At 41.4% G+C, this 13,154-nt stretch overlaps 1 protein-coding gene across 1 annotated transcript in view; it reads left to right on the top strand.

Moving 5' to 3' along the window:
* FAM234B (family with sequence similarity 234 member B) overlaps positions 1–13,154 on the top strand; it is a 43,919-nt gene that overhangs the window by 14,985 nt on the left and 15,780 nt on the right. Inside the window, exons 5-8 of the mRNA XM_042468333.1 lie at positions 6,466–6,654; positions 8,601–8,731; positions 10,322–10,469; positions 11,877–12,018. Coding sequence (XP_042324267.1) covers positions 6,466–6,654; positions 8,601–8,731; positions 10,322–10,469; positions 11,877–12,018 — 610 coding nt within the window. The remainder of the gene's footprint in view (positions 1–6,465; positions 6,655–8,600; positions 8,732–10,321; positions 10,470–11,876; positions 12,019–13,154) is intronic.

Genomic DNA, 13,154 nt, shown 5'->3' with positions numbered 1-13,154 from the left:
TCATTGCTTTTCTCTTTGCCTGAGAAATTGTGACCTGCCAAAGGTCTCCAGTGGTTTTCTATGGCTGAACAAAAATTTGAACTCTGGTTTTCTCCAGCTTTTAGTCCAACACTGAAACCATAATGTCATGCTGACTCTCTTTCTCTGTATACAGTGACACATTTTTTCTATATACAGTTATATACTATCATGCCACAATAGGCACTTCTGTAGGCTTACAGTGGTCATAGACAGATAGTTGGCAGCCTGAATATTTGTTGATGTTGAGCGCTATAAATCATTTCTGACTTATGGTGACCCTAAGACGAATCAATTATGGAGTTTTCATGGCAGGATTTATTCAGAGGAGATTTGCCATCATCTGGATACATACTATTGTTCCATTTTTAAATGATAACAGTTACCGTATATTCTGGCATATAAGACGACCAGGCGTATAAGACGACCCCCAACTTTACAACTTAAAATAGAGTGTTTGGGATATACTCACTGTATAAGACCACCCCTCTCTTCCACGATAAGTCAGAAAGGAGCTGAAGGCACACAATAACAGTATCAGCAGCGGCAGAGGAGAAAGAGGGGGGAGGAGAAAAGAGGAGAAGGAGAAAGAAGAAAAGGAGGAGAAAGAAGAAGAATAGGAAAAAGAGGATTAAAAAGAGGAGGAAGAGGGAAAGAAGAAGCGGAAGAGGAAGAGGGGAAGAAGAGGAGGAGGTGGAGAAAGAATAAGAGTAAGAGGGGGAAAAAGTAGAGGAGGAGAAAAAGAAGAGGAGAAGAGGAGGAGGAGGAGAAAGAAGAAGAGGAAGAGGGGAAGAAAAAGAAGGGGGAAAGGAGGAGAAAGAAGAAGGCCCCAGCTAGCTGGCTGCCTTTTCCCGAGTCAGGGGAGCTGCAAGCTCTCTTTAGGACTCAACCAGCTGGCTTGGCCTTCTGATAATGTCCCTAGAGTTTGAAGAGACCCCAAGGGCCATCCAGTCCAACCCTCTTCATCTGCCATGCAGGAAATCACAATCAAAGCATCCCTGACAGATGGCCATCCAGCCTCTGCTTAAAGACCTCCAAAGAAGGAGACTCCATTACACTCCGAGGAAGGAGTGTGTTCCACTTTTGAAATAACAGCATACACAACATTATTTCACCCGCCTCGACAATTCCTCCCGCCCTTCCTCTTGGTGCATCTACAATGTAGAATTAATGCAGTTTGACGCCACTTTAAGAGCCACTGCTCCATCCTATTGGAACCCTAGGATTTGTAGTTTTATAAGGTCTTTTGCCTTCTCTGCCCAAAGAATGAAAGAATGGGGGGGGGGGCCCTCCAAACTACAAATCCCAGAGATTCTGTATGGATGGAGCCGTGGCAGTTCAAGTGGCTCCTATTGGAATCCTAGGATTTGTAGTTTTATAAATTATATAGGTGTTATAAAAACTACAAATCCTATGCTTCTGTGTGGATGGAGCATTCTACTTCTACGGGGTAGATACAGCATGAGAGACATCTGAGAAAGAAAGAAAGAAAGAAAGAAAGAAAGAAAGAAAGAAAGAAAGAAAGCCTCTAGCTAGACTCCTAAGGAGCAAACTGGCTGGTTTCTGTGTGCCAAGAGTTGTTGTTTTTCTTTTTTTAGCCAAAGAAAAGAAACAATGGTCCAAAACACAGAGCAGCAATAGTCCAGTTTGAGAGGACTTTAACTACCCTGGCCCAGTGCTAGGGAATCCTGGGAACTGGAGTTTATTGTGGCACCAGAGCTCTCTGACAGAGAAGGCTCAATCTCTCACAAAACTACATTTCCCAGAATTCCCTAGCAATGAGCCAGAGCAGTTAAAGCAGTCTCAGATTGGATTATTGCTGCAGTGTGTTTTTGCCTGGCAATAAAAAGTGGGTCCTTGCTTCCCAAGTGACTCCGGAGCTCTTTCTTTCCCCCAACAAGGCTCCATCCTATGCAAGGGAAGGGAAGAGGAGAAGGAGAGGCAGAGGCAGAGCGCGGGAAACCCTCTGCTCCTTCTCGTGGGAAGGACTGAGCCTCAGGAGGGAAGGTAGAAAGACCTCATGCCATCCCTCCCCAGAGAGGAATGCCACCGCCCGGGAAAAGGAGGACAGGAGGGGGAGGGAGGGGAGGGAGCAAGGAAGGAAGGGAAGAGAAGAAAAGGAGGAAAAGGGAAGGAAGGAGGGAGGGAGTCTGGGAGAGAAGGAAGGAGGGAAAAAGGAAAGGGAGGGAAGGAAGGAAATGGTGGAGAAAGAGAGAGAAACCTAGGAAGGGAAAGGAAGAAGGGAGGAAAGGAAAGGTAGGAAGGAAAGGAAAGGGTGAAGGAAGGAAAGAAGGAGATGAAAGAAGAAAGGGGAGGAAGGGAAGGGACGCACCGTGGGGCTCCTTTGCCTTCAGGAGAAGGCTTGCCGCTGCGGGCTCTCTTTAGGACCCACCGGCAGGCTTGGCTTTTTTTTCCCTGTGCACAAGACGACCCCCCACTTTGAGGAAGATTTTCCTGGGCTAAAAAGTCGTCTTGTATGCAGGAAAATACGGTATTCTGATTTTGAGCCTTCTCTTAATTTCTTTCCACACAACCAATTGTTTAAAAATTAGAAAAGAAATAAATACAAGCTGAATAACACAGTCCTCATGGATACTGTCTAGGCAATGTTTTTGTTTCATTCACATCAGGGAGGGGTGGGGGAAACGTATGGTTCTTCAGATGTCTTTTGGTTGCATCTCCTATGAGCTGTAGCCAGCATAGCCAATGGTGAGATATCATAAAAACTGAAAACCAACTACCTTTTAAGGCCTGTGTATTCCCTACTGTTGTGCTATATAAATATTTTCAGGCTGTATAAATGCTCTGTTTATATCTGAGTAATCAATACATAGTGCTTGTATAGATAATATATCTGTAACATGTACAAACATCTCTCCTCCTCTCTTTCTTTCTCCCTCTCCATCTTTGTAGTAGTGGGATGTGGGAGAAATTTGTGACATTGTAATGGAGGGGGAGAATCTCTCCCTGCTGTATCACATTCTGTTACTTTTTACAATACTTTCAGTGTGTGTGTGTGTGTGTGTGTGTGTGTGTGTGTATTAAACTGTTTGGAACTTTGGAACTTAGTAAACACTATGCCCCATTGCTTCCCGCTCCTAAAGCCAAACTTCCTAGTGTGAGACCAGAAATGCATGACAAGACCATAGGGCATGAACATTCCTATTCTCAGTGAGTGCTTTGCGCACTTACTCTCCCCCATGACTTGGCTCTCTTTCTGCTCTCTCCTCAAATTTGTGGTTCTGGGTGCTCACTCAAACCTGATTCTGTGTGCACGAAGCACACATGTAGTGGAGTTTGAGGAGTAGGCAATTCTGACAAAGTGGACAGCCCTCTTATTGTGAGTTGTGCCTTCTCATGATGTGACCATATAGTAGTTTAGAAACAGTACGTTATAATTCAGCAGTCATTTTTGTGTGGGCTGTGGATTGTTGACATGTGAAAACTAAAGATTGGATCAAATGTGATAGAAGTTTTGGATGGTTATAGAAGCCCATTTTGGACATTTACTTTACATGTTCAGAAAACACATAGATGGAGAAACAGGGCTGTGCTTACTAACTCTCCCCACAATGTTACCTTTCCCACTGACTTCACCTCGCATATGGTATGAAAAAAGCCTATACACTGTATACTATAAAGCTACATATTCACACATGTTCACTTCTGACTTTATGCCCAATGTCTGGAGGTCAAAAGTAGAGAGCTGTATTAGAAAATACTAAAAGAAGACAAACTGGAAAGCAGTCTCTCCCCATCTGGTGGTTTTCAGATGTTGAATTTAAAGATTTCATAATCCCCAGACAGTCTAGCTGTTGGTTATGGGGTAAAGAATGATGTGAATTGTGTCCCAAGACATTAGAAGCATGTCACATTGGAAAAGGGTGGTGCAACGCACCACCGTATCTGAACAGAAGAGATTGCTATTTGTGCATTTCGTTGACCCTGTCTCATAGCGACTCTGTGGATTAAAATCTCCAAGACCCCCTATCCTCCATTGCTCTGTGTAAGTCCTGCAAATTCAGATCCGATTGAGTCTATAAATCTGTCATACAGTCTTCCTCCCTTTCTATCCTTTACCTTTCCTAGCATGATTGCTTTTCTAGTGGGTTGTGCCTTCTCATGATGTGATCAAAATATGACAGCTTCAGTTTGATCATTTTGGCTTCCGAGGAGATTTCAGCCTTGATCTGTTCAAGGATCCAATTGTTTGTCTTTTTGGCTGTTCACAGTATCTTCAGTACTCTTCTCAAATGAGTTGATATTCTTCTTACTGGCTTTTTTGACTGTCCAGCTTTACATCTGTACATGGTGATGGGGAATACAGCGTCTTGGATGATTCTAACCTTAATGTTCATTTGTTTACCTTTATTCTTTAGGACCTTTTGTAGTTCTTTCACAAAAAAACTGAACCACTAGATTGAATTTGGGTGGATGAGGTGAAGTTTTAGCCCAGAGAAGATCCAGAACACTCATTCAGGGCCCTTAGCTCTGCTGGCTGGAGTATTCTGGGAGTTATGGTCCAAAAAAGTAACTTTCCTTTGCTCTGGAGAAGGCATTTGTGCCTGCCTTTAGAATTTGTCATGCCCTCTTTGGTAGGAAAACCTCAACCACTTTCAAAGATTGTTAAACTCTATTTTATTTATGTGATTATTCCATATAATAAATATTTAAACATTCATAAACCATACTGTTCAGCTAAAGAAAACTCAGAGAAGCAGCAGAGGGGAAAGACTGATATGGTGAAAGAGATTTTCAGGAGGGCCTGTTCCCTTGAGCCTTTGCTGCCAGCCTGAAGATGAATAAGCTTGTTTTCTTAATTATCCCTTCATTGACACAGTAGTTACAAGCTGTGGAGAAAACATAGCTGAAGCTTGTAACTAGTTTTACATTGAAAGATCTGGAAATGTTTAACAGTGTTCGACATCTATTCTTTCCTTCTTGCACTGCTGCCATTCTTTCACAGTCAGTGAGACACTGACCATGTTATTTAAGACATACAGTCTCACTGAGTTTCATATCAGGCTTTCTTGATGGCCACTGCTAGGCATTGTAAATCCTCACTGAGGGAGGTTGGCTATCTACCCCCTGTTGTCTTTTTGTTCAGAGTGGAAACACTTAAAAAAAATTCAGGCAAGCCTATGGCACCTCACCTCACTTGCTCCAGAAGGAACTTGAAATGGTTAGGGTGTGTTCGTTCTGTCTTTTCTTTATCAGTGTGTTATATATTCTTATTCATTTTTGTTTCAGTTGTATTTGTAGTATTTAATTTTATGCTGCATCAAGTCCCATTTGCTGAGAGATAAATAGAATGACTGACTGACTGACTGACTGACTGAATGTGGCTGGTGACATGGTATGCATCATGCCTAGGCCCAGAAACAGATGAAAGGGCCTTCCTCCATCCCAACTGCCACATCCCTGCATTTGGAAGGAGAGAAGAGGCATTTTCTGCTGGACTTAATCCTCTCCCCCACTGCTATCTTCTTTCCTCATGTGTCCTGTCTTTAGATTATAAACCTGAGGGCAGAGAGCTCCTGCATGGCAGGGGGTTGGACTGGATGGCCTTTGCGGTCTCTTCCAACTCTATGATTCTATTTTTTCTTATTCCTTTTCTTGTAATAATAATAATAATAATAATAATAATAATAATAATAATGTATTAATAGCCCACCCAATCACAAGGAATCCAGGCGGGTTAAAACAATAAAAATACATAGAAAATACAATAAAGTTAAAAATTAGTCCTTTCCCAACCCCCCATCCCTGTACAAAAATTACAATTAAATAATCAGCATTTAAAAACTATAAAATACAATAGTGTTAAAATTAAGATAAATATTAGTGTACAGAGTGACGTAAATCACAGTATACGGGGAGAGAAGCTAGATTGGGAAGGCCTGCTGGAAGAGATCCATCTTAAGAGCCTTCTTAAAGGCTGTAAGAGTAGAAATGTGGTGGGTTTCCTCCGGCAGGTCATTCCATAGCTTCAGAACAGCAATAGAAAAGACCCTCTGGATGACTGAAGTTAGTCTAGATCTTTTAGACTGAAGTAAATTCTTCCCCGAGGACCTTTGTGTGCGGGACGGACAGTACAGAAGAAGGCGTAAAGTGAGGGTGCTGTATAAATAGATGGTGGTGATGATATTAATGTATTAAATTTTGTAGTTTAAGGCTGTAATTTTGTAGCTTAAGGTTGTAATCCTCAGCTCACATACTTGAGATAGTGAATCTTGCTAGCAGTCGGAACTAATTTTGAGGAAGCTTCCATAGGAACGTGATTTATGGATGCCAAGGAGAATGAATTCATGCCATGGTGTAAATTTGAGATTATTTGGTAACCCTATCAAAATATGAAAATAGTAGCAAAATTCAGTGGTACATTTGTGTCACACTTCAAAGAGATTTGACTATCTTGTGTGTGTACATGTGTTTGTGTGTCCTCAGGTGTCTCTCAGCCATGGGTAACAGTGATGGCCCTTTCGGGTATGAATGGCACCATCCTGTGGTCCAGTCATGTTAAAGAGGAGATTCGAAGTGTGCAATGTAAAGGTTTGAATCTTATGTCCTCAACAGAGCCTGTCTGCCTCATTACTGGGACCTCTAAATTTCTCAGCCTTTTGAGTGCCTCCTCAGGTGAGTACACAATAAATGTGGGTAAATAATTAGCTGGGGAATAGGTTGGTCAACAAAGCTGTCCAAACCACAATACTTGGCTTCATATTCATTAGGTTGCATTTCTATAAATCGAGGTGGACAAAGCATAGTCTGGTGATTTCCAAAGTTGGGTATTATTATTATTATTATTATTATTATTATTATTATTTGATCCTCAGCCTTTCCAGACTCACTGGATTTTTCTTTTTTGGCCAAAAATAAGGATGAAATGCCTCTCCTGGGAGGATCTATGAGTGGAAATTTGCACTTTAAATTGATTGCAGTCCCTTGCAACTGAAAAATTGCTTACTTTTCAAAGCAGAAGTAGACTTCTGGTCACTATCCTTCTTGTTGTTGTTTTGGCCTTCTTGGAAATCCATGAAACCTTAGAGGGCTTACATAGAGGCCCCTGAACCTGCTGCAGTTGTCTATCCCTACTATATATGCCCAGATCTTGGAAAAGTTTCCCTTTTTTGGACTGCAGCTCTCAGAATCCCCTGTCTCAGCCATTGCCATGCAGGCTTGGGGAGGTCTAGGTGTTGCAGTCCAAAAAAGAAAGAAAAGAGGGACTAATCTAGGATATTTACATATTTATGTGGGAAAAGACCCATTGAATTCAGTAGGATTGACTTCTGTGTAGATACTCACAGCACTATCCTTTTAGCAATATGTTGGAAGTGGTTCAGATTCTCTAAATAGTCATGACACAGAGAGTCATGACTCTAACCCAGCTTTCACTAGCCCAGTACCTGCCAGATGTGTTGGATAGCAGCTCCCTCATTCTTGGTGGCATTCTGGGTGACATGAGAGAGATCCTTCTTAGTGGCTGCTCTCATCTTCTGGACCTCCCTTCCTCAAGAGACTAGGCTGGTCCCCTCCCTGCTTTCCTTTCTGCTATAAATACCTTTTTGTTTAAGCAGGCTTTTATTGTGTAATCAGGGGAGCTTCTAAATTGAGATGTTTTATTTATCTTTTAAAATGATTTTATATTGTTTTATGAGATGATTTTAATGGTTGTATTGTGCAGGTTTTTTAATTGACCCTGTCTGGCAACTGCCTTGGTTCCCACTCTGGGAGAAAGGTGGCAAATATATGAAATAAATAAAATAAATTTAACTATGCTGGGCGGGGGGTGGTGAGATGCTGAGATATAGTGCATTCTAGCACATATGCAGAAGGATCCAATTGGGGAAGGTTATTCTGAACAGTGAAAATATTAGAAGGAACTCTAAAATGCCCCAAACGAAAATCAAAAAACAAAAAAGTCAGGAAAGCTTATTTGTATCTCAAGAACATATGCAAAATTAAAAAGGAGCTTTCATTGCTATGAACGTATAATCATTTTTTCTAACCTAAATCCAGTTGCTAGTCCCAGTGAGAGCAAACTCATTGAATCAATTGCTGAATTATAAATCAACACTTATTCAATGGATATATTCTGTTTTAGACCAGCAATTAGATCTAGCCCTGTAGCTTACTGTCTATCTCTAGCATATCAGTAGGTTCAGCTCTGATATATCATGCAGCAAAGCGTTCCACAGCTGAGTGCCTGAAATGACAGGCAGTCCCACTTCCATTTCAGGCAGTTGTTTGTACTATGTTCTGTTTCCCAGCTGGAGGAGGAAGAGAGATGACAGCAACAGCAGCAGATAAGGTGAGGAAGCACTAGGATCAGAGGATGATTGAGTAGTATGTTGGAGACCCAGGCTAATAGCAAAACAAAACCCCAAGGCATTTATTGAGTGATGAGCATCCTTTCTGCATTGTGTCTGAGTCTGATATGTCTGACCTGGTCTTTACTGAAGTTCAAGACACACAGTGACTTTTTTCTCTCCTCCCTCTGGCACCAACCACACACTCATTAACCTGCTTTGTAATCTCACTGTTTCTGCTTACGTTGATGTCATTTTATGCCATCTTTGTAGGAAAACCAGTTTGGACCCTTGATTCATTCCATCTGCCCAGTGGAACCTTGGCAGCTCCAGCTGTTACTGTACCTGACATTGATGGAGACAGGGTCAGTGATTTGGTGGTCCTGGCTATTGGAGAAACACAGGTGTGTATGACTCTTAATCCCATATGTGGAATGGCAAGGAGAATCTGATCTGAGCACAGAGGCCTTACTCAACCTGGTATAATTGATGCATAGCTAACTGTCTTCCCCATGTGCACCTTTCCCTGTCAGCTTTCTTTCTCAGACTTCAGGAATTCAGCAAGATTTTCAAAACCATTTGCTAGATAAGTGAAAACAGGTTCTGAAATGTCTGATGCTTGATTCTAAATAGCTCCCTAATGAAGGTATTAAGAGTACACACAGACCAAAACACATAATAAAACAAACACACTTTAAGCATTTTTTCAGACTTGTCGCTTTTCTCCTCTGCAGATTCCATTGAGTGCTCCCCAGTTTGTGCTTATTTTGTGTAATGAAAGAATAGTCTTTGGTGTTAGGATTGTGTTAGGATCAGCTGGTCCAAAGAGCTGCAGCCAGACTGGTAACTGGGGCAGGTTACAGAGACCACAGAACACCCCTGTTGAAACAGCTCCATTGGCTGCCAGTTTGTTTCCAGGCACAATTCAAAGTGCTAGTTATGACCTATAAAGCCCTATATGGCTCAGGTCCATGCTATTTGGGAGACTGTATCTCCCTGTATGAACCGGGCTGGGCCCTGAGATCCTCTGGAGAGGCCCTTCTATCCATCCCACTACCATCAGTTGGTGGGGACGTGGGAAGGGGCCTTCTCAGCGGCTGCCCCTAGACTCTGGAACTTCCTTTCCAGGGAGACCAGAATGACTTCCTTCCAGCAGACAAGCTTTTAAAATGGAATACTTGTAAAGGACCAGCTTGGGATGTTGTTTCATTTTAAAGTGTTTTATACAGTTTTATCTTTTTAAAATGTATTGTACAGTGCGCCCACGTCATACGCGGGTGCATTATATGCTGAAAGCAGCACTGGAAGAAACAGCACCGCACGCTGGAAGAAACAATGGCACATGTGCCCATGGAGCACATGCGCCACCACCACTCCACACCGCCGCGAGCACGAGCCCCATTACAGTCAGCCCTTCTTATACACGGATTTTTTATACACGGATTCAAGCATCCACGGTTTGAAAATATGAAAAAAGTATAAATTTCAAGTATCAAACCTTGCTTTTTCCATTTTATATAAGGGACACCATTTTGCTATGCCATTGTATTTAATGGGATTTGAGCATCCACCGATTTTGTTATCCACGGGGGATCTTGGAACCAAACCCCAGCGTATAACAAGGGTCCGCTGTACTTGTAATGGGACTCGAGCATGTGCGCTATTTCTTTTACCTGGGGTGTGTGTGTGTGTTTCTGGAATGGATCCCCTGCATAAAAGAAGGGCGCACTGTATTCTTTTAATAGCTATCTATTTTAACATCATAATAATTTAATTTCTTTTCAGTGCACCTCTTTTCTATGTTTTTAATTTTTTTTAATATTGTGAAGCCACTCTGAGTCTCAGTTCTGGAAAAAGACCAGGATACTACTACTACTACTACTACTACTAGTGTTGTTGTTGTTGTTGTTGTTGTTGTTGTTGTGGGGCAAAGATAATGCATGAATACACAAACCCATCACCACAATCCAATATACTTTCTGTCTCTTATGTAGCCAGACTTATGCTTCATCTTGGTGTCTGGTAAAACTGGAAACCCTGTGGGAGGGCCAGTGAAGTACAGTATAAATGGAAATGGAAAATTGATTGGCCCTCAGGCTCACATCACCAGCCATGGAGCAGTCTACATCCTCTTTGGCTTTGGTAAGATGTTCTGTCATTTCAAATTGATATCTTAGAGTTGCCTCTATACTAGAAAAAGAGCTGAGTTTGTCACATAGTACCCTTTCCAATCTCAATGGAAAATAGTTTGGAGATCCAGTAACTTGGGGCTGGTGAAGATTGAAAGACTGAGTTGGCAGCTAGTGAGTCATATGAATAGCTGGTGTGAAACTGGTTCAAGGAAGAGACAGAAAACATATGCCTAAATATTGAAAGAAAAGAAGGCAAAGAGAACAATAGACAATGAAATGAGGTGGTACAAATTGCAAGTTGGAGGTCCTGATTTATTGCAAAAATTGTGATCTAAAGAACTTAAGCTATGCTAGAAGGCTGTTATAAAACTCACATAGAGGGCACTTGAAAAGATGCTCAGCACAGTTTACTCCACAGTGTCTGTCTTGGGACATTATTTCACAATCTGTTTTTGTGCACAATTCATGCCCCCCCCCCCCCCCGCCCCAAGCTCAAAAGGCAATAGTTCATATTTCCTATCCATTATTCTTATGCTTGAGGCGTCTGCAACATGAGGTTGGTCACACTGACTGATTTTTGTGTAATCTGATTAGTGACATTCTTCTCTGTAGCACTTCATGATCCTGTTTAGAGGGAAAGTTTTTATTCCTTTTCTCTCCCCCATCTCCTTTTCTTTAAAAGCAGTACTTATCCAATATAAGATACTTTTCCAGTCATATTTCTTGTTTTTTCCCTCTGCAAGAGTAGCACTAAATAAATAAAACATTTATTTAGCTCTGAGAGAGTGTGTCTTGCCCAAATTCACCCAGTGGGTTTCCATGACCAAGTGGTGATTCGAACACTGGTCTCTCCATAGTCATAGTGTAATACTCAAACCACTATACCATGCTGGCTCTACAGGAGTACATATATTGCTAGGCTTGGGTTTTTTTAAAGGCGAAAGCACCAACTCAGATAAACCTTTCACAAAAAGGTAATGTCTCCCCTCCCTCCACAAGACTACTTAACCGCTTAAATGAGGATAGTGTATAACATTCCTGTAACCTAAAAGGGACTTGCAGTATCATTTTGAAAGGGCTGGAATGCATGTGGTTTATGCTTTGACTTTAGTGGAGGAAGAGTATATATGTTGTGCTGAGTGCTTGTTTGGCTTTTGCAATTTCCTTTGGAGACCCATGGAACAGGGGTTTATGGCCAGGGACGCTGTGGAATTCACTGAAAAAAAGCCTGCAGGATTTTAAAAGAACAGTGAGAAAAGGGCGAGAGCACATCTTCACTTACTTAGACAGAGAGGCTCTGGTAGATAGTAGCTGGGATGAACCTACAGCAGTGCTTGTGCTTCTGTTGTTGCTCACTCTTTTCCTATTTTGTAGATATGCAAGATATTGTTGGTCTTTGCTCTTTCCTGTCACCTAGGTAATGTCCAAGCAGTTGCCCTGCGTGATATCTTTGCTCAGGCTAGAAACCGTGACAGCTTCCCACCAGTGCTGCAGCGAGAAGAGCCTGAATGGGAAAAGCGCCGCTCAGTCAATTTGTCAGAGCTTATTGACATTTATAGGTGGGATATTGTCTCCCTTCCATAGTAAAGTATATTGATTTTCTGTGTTTTAGCTCAATGGTCATTGAAATATATGTAATGTGGAGAGGATGGCATGGCCATATACCTGTCAGAAGTGTTTTCCATAGATATATAATATCTTGTCCAAAGATTAAGGGGTTAAGTTTGATTATCTACAGCTGTAGCTTTTCTAATGGTTGTACTTGTTCAAAGTTAAGAAGTTTCTTCTTGTGTTACCTCACAACCCCTTGAACTTGTCCATTTCTATAATGCAGTGCAAAACAACTGATAGTAGGACTTTTCAGACCTCTCTTTTGTTTAATTCCTTGGCAGGTCCTTTCTAAAATGGGACTGGTTTGCTTTTTGATTCTACTATTGTTTTATTATATTCTAGTACTGCAGGCAAACTTACTGAGGTCTGCATTGTTTGGTTTAGATACCCGACAAAGCACTGATTTGCTTGTATACTACATAAATAACAGTTACTATTACTCAAACTTATTTTGTTCACAATTAATTGTTTTCTTTTTCTAAACATGAAAGTTCCTGCATATTGATCTGTGCATACAGTCTCAGAAAGTCTGTGATGCACTGACAACTTGACTATAACAGCCTTGCAGGACAAAAGAATCATCTGAAATCTAGCAGACAGATAAATTTTCTAGAGTTCCCCGAGGCAGGGGAGTATGAAGACAGACATCAAGAATTCCTTCTCAAGAAGAATGTTTGAAATATCCTCTGAGAAACAGTGCCAGTCTCATTGCAATTATTTTGACTTTTCAAATGTTCAGATGAGGACTCACATGCTCAAATGTGCTTGACTTTTGCTTAAGGCACATTTTGATCGCAGCTCTATTCCTCGAGGTTATTTATCCAAACAAAATACTGTATCCAGTGTGTCATTTTCTTTAGCTGAGGTTGATGTGAATCCTGTTTAGTCAGTCACTCTAAGATCTTTGTATAAAATGTGGGATATTAATATTTTAATAAATTAAATAAAGTTTCATGTAAGAATGTGCAATGGGAAACCTCATGGAAAGTTGTGTGTGGCACTTGCTTCATCTGGTTTAGGAAGCCTCCTAAACTGAGATTATTTCAAAGCTTGGAAAAATTGCTGCCTGGGGGTCTTGGGAGTT

This window comes from Sceloporus undulatus, chromosome 5, assembly GCF_019175285.1.
Source record: "Sceloporus undulatus isolate JIND9_A2432 ecotype Alabama chromosome 5, SceUnd_v1.1, whole genome shotgun sequence".
In the NCBI taxonomy this organism is placed as follows: Eukaryota; Metazoa; Chordata; class Lepidosauria; order Squamata; family Phrynosomatidae; genus Sceloporus; species Sceloporus undulatus.
This window is presented reverse-complemented; position numbering and strand designations above follow the sequence as displayed.